The following is a 14,597-nucleotide window of genomic DNA, read 5'->3' on the forward strand; positions in this document are numbered from 1 at the left end:
TCAAAGCTTATCACTAAGCTAAGGATCCTGGGACTAAACACCTACCTCTCCACATGGATCCCGGACCTCCCTACGGGACGCCTCCAGGTGGTGAGGTAAGGTAGCAACACATCTGCCACGCTGATCCTCAACACTGGAGCTCCCCAGGGGTACGTTCTCAGTCCCCTCCTGTACTCCCTGTTCACCCATGACTGCATGGCCAGGCACGACTCCAACACCATCATTAAGTTTGCAGACTACACAACAGTAGTAGGCCTGATCACCGCCAACGACGAGACAGCCTATAGGGAGGTCGTCAAAGACCTGGCCGGGAGGTGCCAGAATAACAACCTATCCCTCAACGTAACCGAGACTAAGGATATGATTGTGGACGAAATGTAAAGGAGGACAGAGTATGCCCCCATTCTCATCGACGGGGCTGTAGTGGACCAGGTTGAGAGCTTCAAGTTCCTTGGTGTCCACATCAACAAACTAGAATGGTCCAAACACACCGACAGTCGTGAAGAGGGCACGACAAATCCTATTCCCCCTCGGGAAACTAAAAAGATTTGGCATGGGTTCTGAGATCCCCAAAAGGTTCTACAGCTGCACCATCGAGAGCATCCTGATTGGATGCATCACTGCCTGGTACGGCAACTGCTTGGCCTCCGACCGCAAGGCACTAGAGGGTAGCGAGTACGGCCCAGTACATCACTGGGGCTAAGCTGCCTGTTTTTCCACTGTCTTTTTTTCCGTCTTTTTACTGTTGTTTTTATTTCCTTACCTATTGTTCACATATTTTTTGCACTATTGGTTAGAGCCTTTAAGTAAGCATTTCACTGTAAGGTCTACACCTGTTGTATTCAGGGCACGTGACAAATAAACTTGTTTGATTTGATTAGAGTCCAACTTTCGGCTGTTGTAGATGCACCTCCCCGACTTCAGTTGGTTGCTTTCGCCTTACCACAGCCGAAAGTCTGTGATAGAGCATAGGAGACAAAACAGTAAAACAAAACTTATTGGATGCAGTAGTGCAGTACACAGAAAACAGCCTCATACCAAAGATTTTTTATAACTAAACCAAGACAGCCTGTCGTTTCCAATGGGAATAAATTAGCCATAGTGGGCAGAACAAGCAAGGAGGGGTCAGAACCCAGCACAAGCAAGCGAGATCTAATTGAAGCGTTCTAGTATTATCTGCATATTTTCATTTTGGAACGCCTACTCTGAAGTGCGTGTGCAGTTACTCAATTCGCCTTTGCACTCCTAAATGCAATTTAAAACTTTTTTTTTTTTGCAAATGGAAAGTCACAAACCTGTTCACTGTTCATAAGATTCTAGTTTTGGGAACAGAAAACAGTATTGAGATCAAATGTTTCAATGAAAAATATTGTAGAATATCTGCCAAAATCCATCTCGCTCCATCTTCTCCCACTGCCCGCCAATGGGCTTCCTCTCACTAGCATATTTGGTAGTGAGTGGAAACACCAAGCAGATGCTTTGCATTAACATCCAGTGAAATATCTGGATCTTTGTTCCATCTGTGCCTATACCACTGGGCTTTTATCTAAAGTGAGGCTGAGCCAGCAAGCCTTCTGTCTAGACTACAGGTCAAAACAATTGTCTGTGGAAGCTGTATTCAAGTGTCATTGAGGAACTAAGACAGTTTACAAGGCAGAGAAGAGCAAAACACAGACTGCAAAATTAGTTAAAGATGAGTTTAATAAACAATCAAGCGACATTGCAAGGACTATTAATTCAGGCTAGACCCAACACAAGGCTGACAAACCATTTCCAAAAATAGAGTAAAAATTACAATTGTATAATGTCATCTAACAGTTTATTTTTTTCCTCATGAACTCAAGTAACTAAAGGGAACTGAAATAGGGTTGTGATTTTGCTGAAGCAATACAAGCATGGAGGGGAAAGGTTGTTAACAAAACAAGTAAGCATCCAATCAGACTTCCTTAGAATTTAAGTTGCTCAGAGCAGCTCTTAAGCCAATCAGCTGTAGGATGCAAAATCCTATTCCCTGCTGCATCCACATGGACCTAAATTAACTGTCTTGGGAAAAAGCGCACCAGAAACTGCTGAAATGCACAGGTTGTTTTCTTTAAAAAAATAAAAATAATAAACAGTACTAAAGACCCGTTTTTCAGACAAAATAATCAAGAGGGAGATGCGAAGTCCAAGAAATTTGAGCAATTACACTTCACATCGGGTTCAATTAGAAAAACAGCAGAAAAATATTCAGCTCAGTGAAACCAATAGCAAGCGAATGGAACATGATGATGAATGAAGGCCGAAGCCATTTGGACTACCATGCCTACAAAATTGGCTGGATAATCTGAACAGTAAAATGTCCTGTAGATGAAGACAAAATGACGACTAAGCTTGAGCTCAACTTTAATAGATCACCCCATAACCAATGTTTCCAAGGTAAATATCCATCAAACAGCTTATAAGCCTGTTATAACCCAGAAAAACACACTAGTTATACTTTTAGGTAGAACTAAGGAATGAGAATAGGACATTCATAGTCCAGTCGGCAAACCAAAGCATATACATGTCTGAGGTGGGTTATTTGGTATGCAAAGTGAGTCATAAACCAATCATGGAGGGAGTAAACCCTGGAAAATAAAAAAAATGCCTAAAACAAAACACACAAAAAAAAAACAGAACGTATAGAGTGATCAAACACACCAACTTTAACAGAAACATTAAGTTAAGCAAATGTACAAATTCAACCACACCACCTCCCTCTTGTTTGAGGAGTTTCTCTGCATGCTAAGCAGGACTGTGTTTAAGAAGGTTCAGTGGGTGTTTAATTTTGGGGGGGTGGCGGTGGAGGCGCAGGGGGCATACCGAAGGGGGGCATGCCTGGCACCCCCATTCCCATCATGGTGACAAAGTTGGAGGGATCCATGGGCGGAGGGGGAGGTGGAGGGGCATACATCATGCCGGCCGAGCCGGGGGGTGGGGGAGGAGGGGGAGGTGGGGCACCGGGGGGGAGAGGGGGCTGGACTCCGGGCGGAGGTGGGACCATGGAGGGGTTGCCCATGGGGGGAGGGGGCTGGGCAGCCGAGGCAGCGGACTGTTGGGGCTGCTGCCAGGGGGGCAGGTTGCCAGTGCCAGGACTGGACGTTGTGGTCGTATCTGGGGAGGAAAGAACTTTAGTTAGTGGGAGACACTAGAAATAACATGCTGCACTGATTCAATGCTAGTGTTCTTACTCTGTTGCCATGGCAGTGGTGCACTAGTGGCCATGCTGCTGGTGGGAGGGGGCGGAGGGGCCTGCTGTTGCCATGGAGGCAGGGGACCCGAGGGTGGAGGGGGAGGCTGGTTGTTTGGGGGTGGAGGTGGTGGTGGCATCATGGGTGGAGGCAACAGACCTGAACACAAATAAGAGAAAATATAAACACTTTACACTCGTGGGAATGGGCCTAAATGGAAATGTTCCTTACAGAAGAGATAAACAGAATATACATAGTAGCAATCTAAAAAGGGAACAGTTTTAATTATTAGACCAAAGACAGACAACATCTCATCTCATCTGACACAAGACTGAATCCAAACACACTTGATTTTTGTGTGCATTTTCCATTTACTGTACTTTTCCCCTCATTTGTTGATAAAGAAATCTGAAAACACTCTGGATACATTCAATAACGTAAGAAAATTCCTGGAAAATGTGGGGAAGCTGCTACATGACAAAGGAATTACAAGGGTTTGAGTAAAAGGTCTAATTGGGGGCCTCCTGAGTGGTGCAGCGATCTAAGGCACTGCAGCATAGTGAGAGGCATTATTACAGACCCGGGTTCATTCCCGGGCTGTGCCACAACCGGCCATGGCCAGCAGTTTCATAGGAAGCCGCACAATTGGCCCAGCGTCATCCAGGTTAGGAGAGGGTTTGGCCAGGGGGCTTTAATTGGCTCATCGCTCTCTAGCGTGACGGGTGCATGCAGGCTGACCTTGGTCGTCAGTTGAACAATGTTTGAAAAATCCAACCTCTCCAAAGTGTACACAGTTCCTGTCATTTCAATGCACTTATGACTCAAATAAGTCTTCAATACGTTTAAAAAGTAATACAAACAATAATAATAATAATAATAATAATAATAATAGTCAACTACAAGGTGCGGGTTTGAGCTCTGCTAGCTGTGCCATTGAGGAACAACAGGAACCACATTTGGGGTTCTTTTGATTAGAACACAGCCCTGCATCGCCACAGTCACACAATTACTGTTGTTTTCACGATTCAAAAACAGTCCATTATAAATCTGGGTCTGGTGAACATCAGGCCTGTTCTATTGCCAACATCACTAGTTAAGTTCTAAAATAGGATCTTACAGTGTTAGGCTTTCACAATACAATTCAGGGAAACAAATTTGGTGATCATTGACAGGAGCCATGAGTGTGTCGCAGTGAGTTCTCTTCACAATAGACTAACTGGCTCATTCTGTTCAGAACAACCCAGGGTATGACCACATGTCATCTTTTAACCACACATCAAGCAAAGTGATCAAACACATTGACACTGAATATGGCAAATTTTATGTTATGGAAATGTGAAGAGCACAAGTGGATTCACGGGTTTTTTGTCTTTCTTGTATGACATCAAAGCGGTATTTATTATAATCTTCAAAGTCTCATCTTTCAAAATACATTGTCGCCATAATTTACAGCCTTTTCCCCACACAACAAAAAAACACCCAAAAGTTGCCCAATTAGCAGGAGGGATGGGGCCAACTTGTTGTTGTGCGCCATTCTCAAGTTTAGAACGGCTGTCAGCCAAAACCCCATAAAGCGCTGTGAAGCAGAGACCCCGAGGTCGGACGCCATGTATAGCATGTATACTATACAGCTATTGCGTTCCAATTTAGGTGTTTATCAGTGCCCAAATCTGCCCTTCTCAACCCAGGTACAAGTGTAAAGGGCTACAGGATACAATTGCGGTGTTACAACTGATTCGACTGCGAAGACCAAACAGACGGCTTCATGTGTACATGACACCACAAAAACAGTTTACAAAAAGGGAAAACAAAACGGAGACCGGCAAAAACAACAAAGATCAGTGTTATCAGTGTCTCTCTTACCCATATGGTGTCCGTGTCCCTGGCCCATGGGGGGCGGTGGGGGCTGCATCCACGGGGGTGGCATACCGTTGTTGGGGGGCATGGGGTGTCCTCCCATGTTGGACATGGGGGGTGGGAAGTTGTGGTGGCCTCCGTGACCTCCATGACCCCCGTGGTTGCCATGACCACCGTGTTGGTTGCCATGACCACCGTGGCCTCCGTGCATGCTGTGGAAGTTCCTGTTCTCAGACTGGCCAGAGTTCATCCAGGGAGGACGGCTCTGCAGCACAAACATACAGTCAGACAAAACGCACTTTTTGGGATTCCATGAGTTGCACGGTATATCATGTAGTCTAAGCTCGTCTGTTGATGAAACTGAACTCCACGAAGGAACCAATGAAGTCTCCATGAATCTCTGGCATGGAACAGAAGGCCTATTTTGATGTGTAGATTTTTGAAGACAATTGAAGCTCAGGTCGTGTTAGTCACTACATTCAACTCACCGGCGGTGGCTGGTTGTTGCTGCCTCTGTTGTGGCCGCTGTTCTGATTGTTGGAGTGTCCCCCACCAGAAGAGGGTACAGGGGCCTCGCCCAGCTCCGCCATGAGGGACAGGTATTCCTTGTCCATACGTGCCTTGTCCTGGGCAGACTGGGGGGGCTCACCGGCCCTGGGCGCAGCAAAGGAGCTGGAGAGAGAGGTCCTTTTAATGCATGGTACGTTTTTAGAAATTGTTCTAGAAATTTTCTTTAGTGTTTATGTCGGAGCTATGATCACTCCAAGTACCCACTGTTCCAGGTCCTCGGCATGGACCTAGCCCCGTCATTCTACGCCCCTCACAACACAGGCTCAACACTTCCAGTCGGACTGTAACGCCTCAAGGGGCAGGTTCCTGCATAATCTCTAGTACTAGATTGGGCTAGCCAAAAAACTATTTTGGGTACCTTATAAGACTAATCTAATTTCAAAGTAATTTTATGTGTGCAAAAATACTTATTTCTGAGCAGGAATAATTTATGTAACAGAGTACGTAGCTGGTAAGTTACCTGGTGAACTTGCAGTCTGAGGAGATGTGGCCTGCACCGCCACACTTGGTACAAAGGGTGGTGTTGGTGACGCTGCGGGGTTCAGTGCTCTGCCACGGACGTAGGATCCTGTGGGGGAAACAGAAGGGTGAAGCAGTGAGCACAGTTATCCAGGCACCTGGGATTATCCAACATCCACAGAATGGCTGATATCAGAACTTGGCAGGCTCACCTGTTGTCGTCCTCTCTCAGGGTTCCGTTGAGTCTGGCCAGCTCTCTCAGCTGCATCTTCCTCAAGTCGTTCTGGTCCTCAGGGGTCTCGATGCCCTGCTTGAGGATGGTGCGGATCTACGGGACACACCATAGTGGACAACCCTTAAACATGTATGCAAATGAACATAGAAATGCATAGCACTAGCTAGTTATAGTATTATACAAGTGGACAGTGACAAGAGGTAAGCCAGTAGATCAGCATTTCCCAAACGCTGGACCTTGGGACCCCAAGGGGTGCAAGTTTAGTTTTTTTGTCCTAACACAAAATGATTCAAATATTGATGATTGGGTGATTCTTTGAATCTGCTGTGTAGTGCTGGGGCAAAACCCAAAACGTGCACCCCATAGGGTCCCGAGGACCGAGTTCGGGAAAGGCTGCAGTAGACGTTATGATGGGCCAACCTGTTCCACAGCCTTCTTGACGTTCTCCATGGTGTTGGCGGTGACCAGGGCGTGCAGTGGCTCGTCCTCCCCTGGCAGCATTTGGCCATCCTTACGGCCCACCTTGCCCTCCTTTACCGAGCCCTTACCACGGATCATGATCTTGGCACAGCACTCCTTCTCTATGTTCTTCAGGGTGTTGCCACTGCAAGGACACAAGTAATATCCTCAGCATGTGTGTGAGATGTAGTAAGGAATCAGCACCACCTACTGAGCTACCACCCAAGACTGTTCCCTCTGCTTCTGCACGGCAGGCGGTACCGGTGCATCAAGTCTGACACCAACAGGCTCCTGAACAGCTTCTATCTCCATGCCAAAAGGCTAACTAAATGTCTAACTAAATGGCTCCACAGACTATCTGGGTTGACCTTTGTATTTTATTCTTATTTTAGCACCGTCTCTATGCACACACACAGGGCCCTACACGCTATGCACTGATACTCCAACTCACATACAAACACTCACTCCATTTGCACACACAATCATATACACTGCTGCTACTCTTTTTACCATATATCCTGATGCCTAGTCACCTTACCCCTAGACATATCTACCTCTATCGATTCAGTATCCCCCTGCACATTGTAAATATGGTACTGGAACTGACCCTGTGTACAGTAGGCTTACTTTGTGTTCATATATATATATATATATATATATATATATATATATATATATATCTATATATATATATATATATATAGTGTGTTTATTTTCTACCTTGTTATTTGTAGTATTACATTGTTATGGATTACTGCATTGTTGGGGTCTAAGGCATTTCACTGTACTTGTGCCATTGAAACTTCTAGGCAAAACCCCATACATTGTAACCCAATGTGCCAATAGACCTACAACAGGAACATTATATAGAACCATCTTTTATGGGTTTGGGGGGGGATTGATACAGTTACATATTGGGATATTAATTTGAGGATATATCGTATCGTTTTCATAATACCGCAATATTATTGTTGCGCTAGTTGGCTGTACCTTAATAAAAAGTATTTTTCCTTCATAACTTGTTCCCCATATCCTTTTTAAAATACAGTGCCAATTTGGTGTTAGCACTTCTATTTCTATGACTGATCAAAACTCGTTCTCATGGCTCTCTTGACATATGTTGAACAATATGTTTGGAACATCAAATTGCAAGAATATCATATTGTGAGGTCCCTGGCAAACTCCCATCCCTATGGTAAAGGCCTGTAACTCACCGCGGTCCAATCAGCAGGCCAACAAAGTTGATCTCTGGGTACTCGTCCTGTGGAATCATCACCTTGTCGTTGACTCTGGTAGCTGGGGGCCTGTGGGGGATATTCATGTTTAGTATAGTGAAGGATACAACCCAGTCTCTACACATTCAAGCCAAAGGGAAGAGTTTCTCATTTCATATGCATATACTGTATCCTAGTCAAAGCCACTCAAATATCGCTCATCCTAATACTGAAATATTTGGGTGTATTGTTAGATACTACCACAATGTTGGAGCTAGGAAGACAAGCACTTCGCAACACCCACAATAACATCTGCTAAATAACATTTGAAGCATGGCTGTTCTCAGAGGTCATTAAAACCAGAAGACATAGCAATAGTTCTGAAACTCAGACCAACCATGAAGTGTCATTTAAACAGGGAATAAGAAAGAACATTCTAGGGGAGTGGGAAGAAACTAGGCTATAAACAGCTGTTGCTGTAGTAACAGCTAATGGGGATCAAAATAAACAAGAATGTGTTAGTAGATAGGGGAATAGGGCACATACTTGTAGTCAGCGGGGGGCTTGAACTCAGGGTTGAGTGCCACCATATCGGTGATGAGGGAATGACGCTCCTCCTCGATCTTCTTGCGTGTGCGGTACTCCCTGGTGTTCAGCCTCTTGCCCTCGCTGTTATAGATGGGCTCTGGAGACGGGGATCTGGGGGAGGGGGAGAGAGTACAGACAGGCAACCATTAATATCTCCAACTGGAGGGAGAACTAAGACCATTGACAATCATACACAAGTTTCCCTATGTCTAAGCCTTGAATAACATTGTTACCAAAAAAGCTATTTTTAAGGTACACTTGATAATGTCATGTCCCCGTGCCACTTCTCAGTGAAGGGGAGGCAAGAGAAACAATGGTTACGGTAAGCAGTTGGTCACACTGGGAAAAAACAAAGTCATCTCTCATAGGAATGGCTATGTGATAGCTATTTGGCTTTACTTCCTGCATTCACAAAGGGACATTTGTTGCTACAATGCTGTAGCATTTGACTGGCCAAATGGTTTCTGGGATTTTATATACATCTGAAAAATGGGGACATATCACCTTGCGATAAGTAATAAAAACTATTCCGAAAGGCCAACAACCACTTCAACAACTAAATCTATCTAGACAAAATGGACAGAATTAATCCTGCATACAGGATGTAATGTGAAAGGGGTGGGCAATAAAAAAATCAAACGTTTTTAAAAAAGCGTTGCATTCCTAAAGGAACCGCTGGCTTTGGGAGTAAGACTGCCATAATGGATGCCGAGGTGGAGAGGGTGTTAAAGCCAGGTCCATACCTTCCCCTTGGATGGAACACCTGAAAACCTGTTTCGCTGCGTTAAAGAGGCTCTGTGCTTGAAAAAGGTTAAGGTGACAAGGGGTAATTTGGGGTTAGAGAAAATGAATTATGATTAGACGTTAACCCTTTTCATTGTGCACTCTCCCACAAATGAGGTCTGGTCGATGAACAATTCAGGAGGAAATGTATAGGAAAGGTTTCTTTTTATACATCTTGAAATTTCCACTGCGGACAACCTGAAACACTCCCGTTATTTGTTGGGAGTGGAGGAGTGACGTTATTAGCGTCCTGGGATGAGCTTTTTGCTGTTGCTGTGGAAACGTCTGATTAAGATAATGAAACTATGTCAAGTACAGACAACAGGGACTGTGGCCAACAAAGAGATATCAATCTCACACTCATAAAAACAACATGACATTTCCTGCTGGAATAATAGATGCTTATGCAAACTAAAGTGTCAGAGCCGGTCTGTGTCATTCCGGAATAGTCAGGATCGGAGGAGTTCTCCTCCAGAGCCCTAGAGTTCCACCTGGAATACTGTGGAACCCCCCCATGGGTGGAAGATCCAGAAGCCTCATTATGGAAAACCCATTAATGACCATGGAAAAACACCCAACGGTTAAAAGTTAATTTGTCAGGATTCAGGTGGAGTCTGACAATGGTTGGACCACTTGAATTGACGAGACGAGCCAAGACCAGAGAAACACATCAGGATGTTTTTTTGTCATGTCAAGCACTGGCAGAAGCAGGTTATCCTAAAGAAACCCATTACTGAAAACTATACTTGACCTAGTTGTTCAAATTGCAAACAGTATATCATTATAGAACTATTTAAGATGCTAGACTCCCCATACCCTACAGCTACCCGACTAGTCAAGGAGACTGAAATATGCATTCTGGCAATCACTAAAATCTACAAATATTATCAACCATAAGCTGCTAAATGAACAATAAGATTAACTTAGATTCATAAGTATTGACCCAAACCTGCAATGTTGAAGAAAAATGTCTCCATCAATAATCAAAATGGCACACACACAGTCAACATCTGAGTTGACAGAATGGATAAATCAGGATGCATACACAATAAAAATAAGACACTGCACATCATTAAGATAGATGTTACAGCTAATGCAGTGGGATATATATTATATTGATATTCAGAATGAGAGTAATTGTTTTTTGACTTATGATTAGTAATAATACCATCTGTCAGGAGACAATGATGCCATTTAAGAAAGTCATTGAGGAATATAAGAACAATATAAACTTATTAGGCTAATTTAGATGGGTATAAACATAAGCTGGAAATACTTGAAGAACACCAAGTTAACCGGAAAGGTGCCCATGGTAACTTCACACCTTATCTTAACTAAAGAGCCCAAAGGTTTCTATCATTCGTCACTTTTTCAAAATTACAATTTAAAATGGTTGGTTGTCACACTGAAATGTAATACTGTATTCAGAGTCAAATCTTTAGTCTTCAGACGCCCTGGAAGTTATAACTATAAGAGCCTAGAAGTAGGGCATCCCTGTGTACTTACTACTGAAGAAAATATAAACTGAGAAAAGTACGCTACTATGTCACAATATGCCTCTACCACTAGTGAATGGATACTAAATCTACTACACTTCAAGACCTAAAGCATCTTCTGAAAATTATGTATAATTTTCCAAAGACCAACATTTGGCGTCAAAAGAACAAGGTAGAGAAAATGTTACTGTTCGTGGGTTTAAAACTTTTCCCGACCTGTCCTCAGGGTTAACAGGGATTCCCAGGTCTCCTGTACGCAGTTTACGAGTCAGGTCTTCAATCTGCAGTTGGACTGGAAGAATTCAGGTTAGGAAAGAAAAACAAGAAGGATGGAGAGAAATGCAGTTACCACCATAACATTAATCTGGAAACAGTGCATTCTAAATTAGAGCACCGTCTCATTTGTTTAGAGGCAAAAAAAACACGATTACAATGAATGATTAAACATTTACATTAAAACACAAGGGAAATAAAGTATACTTCTGAATTCCAGCAAATATTCTACAACAGTAAAAACCCTTCCTCATTTCCAGGGGAAATGGATGTACCAAAATGGCCATGCAAAACTCTATAGAGCCAATTCATTGAACGGAAAGTGAACTGTCATCAGGAAATAACAAGCCCCAGGATGTGTTTTACATATGCATGGATGTTATGTACATATGCAAAATTTGGCATCCCATTAATGAAGGAAGGGCTTATATGTACAGCAACATTTCAGAGGGTCATTAGAGCAGGGTTCCATGCCTGCCGGCATAAAATAACCACATTCCAAACCCTATTATATGCATGTAGATTCATTTCAATTTGTAATATTATTATCATAATAATAATAAATAATAATAATGTGACCTTTGTTATACGATCGTAGTTAATTGTGGCTTTAGTAGAATAGGGAAACTCAATCCACAAGTCGTCCTAACACAATATAACATTAATAAAGTTCAATGAGCCAATAGAGAGTCACTGTCTGCACACCAGTGGCTCTACAGCCAAGGAGCTATTGGTTATGTAAAATAGGAAGGAACAGAAATAAATCACTCATCACATGCACATTTCTGTATAGGAGTCACGACCAAATGTAAACCAGTCTTCCCCAACCTCCAAAAACTCCCACCCCTTCCTGACAAGATTCAAATGAGATGAACATAGCCACTGTGAATTGATATTTCACTGCTATTTCATCTTACACGCTTCCAACAAATCCTTTTGAACTTCTTGTGTGGTTATTGTGGTGAATGAACAAAGGAAAAATAAAAAGTAAGAACAGAAGGCAGGCACAAATGAATGTTTACATACCAAGGAAGACCAACCATTAACAATGACTCAACATCAATAACCCATTCTGTTACTGACATGTAGACAGACTCAACTGAAATCTGACTTCCACTTTATCCAAACCCCTCCAAAATGACACACATACAATACAGGTTGGAGAGGTTGGATCAGGGGGCGCCAATGGAGAAGTTGGTGTGAGGGGTTAAGTGCCTTGCGCAAGGGCACAACGGCAGGCAAAGGCATCTAGGATTAAATACCAGCTGCACCAAGGCCGGTTTGGTGGTGTTACACTACTGTTGGAAGGCATTTAGAGTCAAGATGACCGTTTCTTAAACTAAATGGGTCTTAAAACATCCAAATTAGTGCCTGTTCTAAAGGATGAACAGGAAATTAGTATTTTGCTTTTTGCCCTTTAAGTAGCATTGCTCATACACTAAACTCACATGTATGATATTAAGTAAAATTTTAGCATGTCACAAGGACAACATTGGTCAATCCCTTCATGCCAAGGGACAGTGACACCTTTCTTTTTTGCTAATGGATGTCCAATGGTATGCAAACCTTGATGCCACAAAAAAAAAATTGCTATAGGAGAACCACATTACTGTAACTCCTTAGGATAAAGGCCTTCTTTTACACCCCACATCCACAAGTTAGTATACTCAGTTGTTTAAAAATACTGAATTTTGTTAGGTAGAGCAATACGATTCCACACTATAGCTTGAGTTGCAAAGCTTGAGCTGCAAAGTTTTGTCTATGTATTGGCAAATACTGTACTTGAAATCACCTTCAACGCAAATCAACCCTTTCGTGGTTATGCACTAGTCAGGACATTGGTCTCCCAAAGTGGGGTGAGTGACTCAACACGGACTGTTTCAATATGCTCTAACTGATGAAATTCAGCAAACATGTCATTAACTATACATAACATTTCAATACTCAGAACGTGAGGGGGAAAAAAAACACTAGGCAACTGGATCTCACAGGGACATGTAAAGAACCAGGCAGTTAATCCTGTAAATCTAAACACTAGCTTGTAAATTCATGTACAATACAGTTCTGTTATATAGTAGTGGACAAGTTAGCAAGTTACCTATATAGGCCTTCTCCTGATCCCGAGTCAGTCCAGGCGGGATGACGGTGGGCATACCAGGAATGACTGTCTTCTGGTCGGGTGTTTCACTATTCCAGCGGCTCCTTTTCCTGGCTTTTTTCTGACCGAAGTCTGACAGATGAGAAAGAGGGTATTCTCAACGTGGGCCTTATACATGTTGACTGATAATGTACAATTTACGATTTCCTAAACAGACACCTAAGTAACGTTAGTTAAAAATACGATGTACTAATAACTACCGTGCATTGTTAAATTACCAGTTAACGTTGAACCAGTTATAACAAATATTGTGTTTAACGTTAATTACGTCGTTGGCTAGAATCCTGTTCACTTCACTTGGCACATATTACTAATGTACTACGTGTATTTCGCATTGCAATGATAATTAGATACATTTCAGCATATGAAACATCGATAATGTTGGCTAGCTAATATGGGGTGTTAGCAAGCTACTTTCGCTGCTCAACCCACAACACAGTCCAACACTGTGAAGGACTTTCTCCACGCTGTTTAGCTCGCTAGCTAGCCTAGCTTACCTGACTGGGGCTGCATTCCGGCACCTTGGGGTGGTTGTGGTGGGGTGGGAAAAGCAGCCACCGCAGTAAACACCGGGTGAGCTTGCGGGAAAGACACGTTGGGAATTGGTGGCTGAAAATTCGGTATCGAAGGAAAGGCCACAGGAGGCCCGGGTGGAGGCATTAACCCCGCACCAGGCCCAGCATCAAAACCTCGTTTAGCGCCGATACTCGGGTGCAGCTTCCCTAGAGGGGTTGCATTCGCTCCCGTAGCCATTTCCAAAGGTGCTCTGTTGTATCAAATTAAAGTAGGTTACCAACGCTTGTAAATAGATAAACAAATATTACATTGAACGACATCCACAACCTTCTCCACTCGAGCTGGGGAACATAAAATGGCGCACAGCGAAATATCGCAAAGGAGTATACCGAGAACCTGTACAGCGAAACTCTACTATTGGTATAGACCAGTGCCAGCAGAAACGTTCCCACGTTTCATTGGTTAAAACGAATAGTGTCAGTCTGCCATTCCTTAACTTCCCCGAAAAACGATTGGACGTTCACCATGACAATCATTGGGCCACACTCTTTGATTGGGTCTTGAATGTTGATGTCTGCCAACCGTTACAATTTTTTGCTTCTTGATCCACCATAACTGTTGAGAGCTGAAAAAATAAACAATGACCAAAGAATGTATATGCAGTTCTAAACATTTTGCAATGGCAGTGACTGAAAATGTTTTATAGCATAATTTCACACAATTCTACGCATTTTGACATGGCTAATGCTGTGTTCTTATGATCAAACATACAATCAA

The 14,597-nt window shown here is 43.1% G+C and overlaps 1 protein-coding gene and 1 non-coding gene across 3 annotated transcripts; both read right to left on the bottom strand.

Annotated features, from left to right (window-relative positions):
* Window positions 1–1,683: 1,683 nt before the first annotated feature.
* On the bottom strand, window positions 1,684–14,212 carry sf1 (splicing factor 1). 2 transcript variants are annotated; one of them, XM_036958153.1, is made up of 12 exons: window positions 13,802–14,212; window positions 13,245–13,376; window positions 11,090–11,165; window positions 8,553–8,705; window positions 8,007–8,096; window positions 6,754–6,937; window positions 6,311–6,426; window positions 6,100–6,207; window positions 5,558–5,741; window positions 5,076–5,334; window positions 3,213–3,371; window positions 1,684–3,135 (listed from the first exon to the last, which is right to left on the bottom strand). In XM_036958153.1, the coding sequence occupies exons 1-12, from the start codon at window positions 14,055–14,057 to the stop codon at window positions 2,804–2,806; spliced, it is 2,049 nt and encodes a 682-aa protein (XP_036814048.1). In that variant the 5' UTR covers window positions 14,058–14,212; the 3' UTR covers window positions 1,684–2,803. The 2 variants fall into 2 exon arrangements, with proteins under 2 accessions (XP_036814048.1, XP_036814049.1); XM_036958154.1 differs by lacking the exons at window positions 11,090–11,165; window positions 13,802–14,212 and having other exon boundaries at window positions 13,245–13,381.
* LOC118943021 lies at window positions 5,811–5,942 on the bottom strand. The gene has a single exon (XR_005038757.1). It is a non-coding gene; the product is annotated as a small nucleolar RNA SNORA17 (small nucleolar RNA).
* Window positions 14,213–14,597: the final 385 nt, after the last annotated feature.

This window comes from Oncorhynchus mykiss, chromosome 21, assembly GCF_013265735.2.
Source record: "Oncorhynchus mykiss isolate Arlee chromosome 21, USDA_OmykA_1.1, whole genome shotgun sequence".
Taxonomy (NCBI): domain Eukaryota; kingdom Metazoa; phylum Chordata; class Actinopteri; order Salmoniformes; family Salmonidae; genus Oncorhynchus; species Oncorhynchus mykiss.

What these genes read in the sequence shown, in the direction of transcription:
- sf1 (XM_036958153.1), bottom strand. Translation starts at nt 14,057, where the DNA reads ATGGCTACGGGAGCGAATGCAACCCCTCTAGGGAAGCTGCACCCGAGT. An exon ending in GCAACAACCAGCCACCGCCG is followed by an intron (nt 5,335 to 5,557) that starts GTGAGTTGAATG and finishes TTTGTGCTGCAG; the next exon opens with AGCCGTCCTCCCTGGATGAA. An exon ending in ACCACTGCCATGGCAACAGA is followed by an intron (nt 3,136 to 3,212) that starts GTAAGAACACTA and finishes TTTCCTCCCCAG; the next exon opens with ATACGACCACAACGTCCAGT.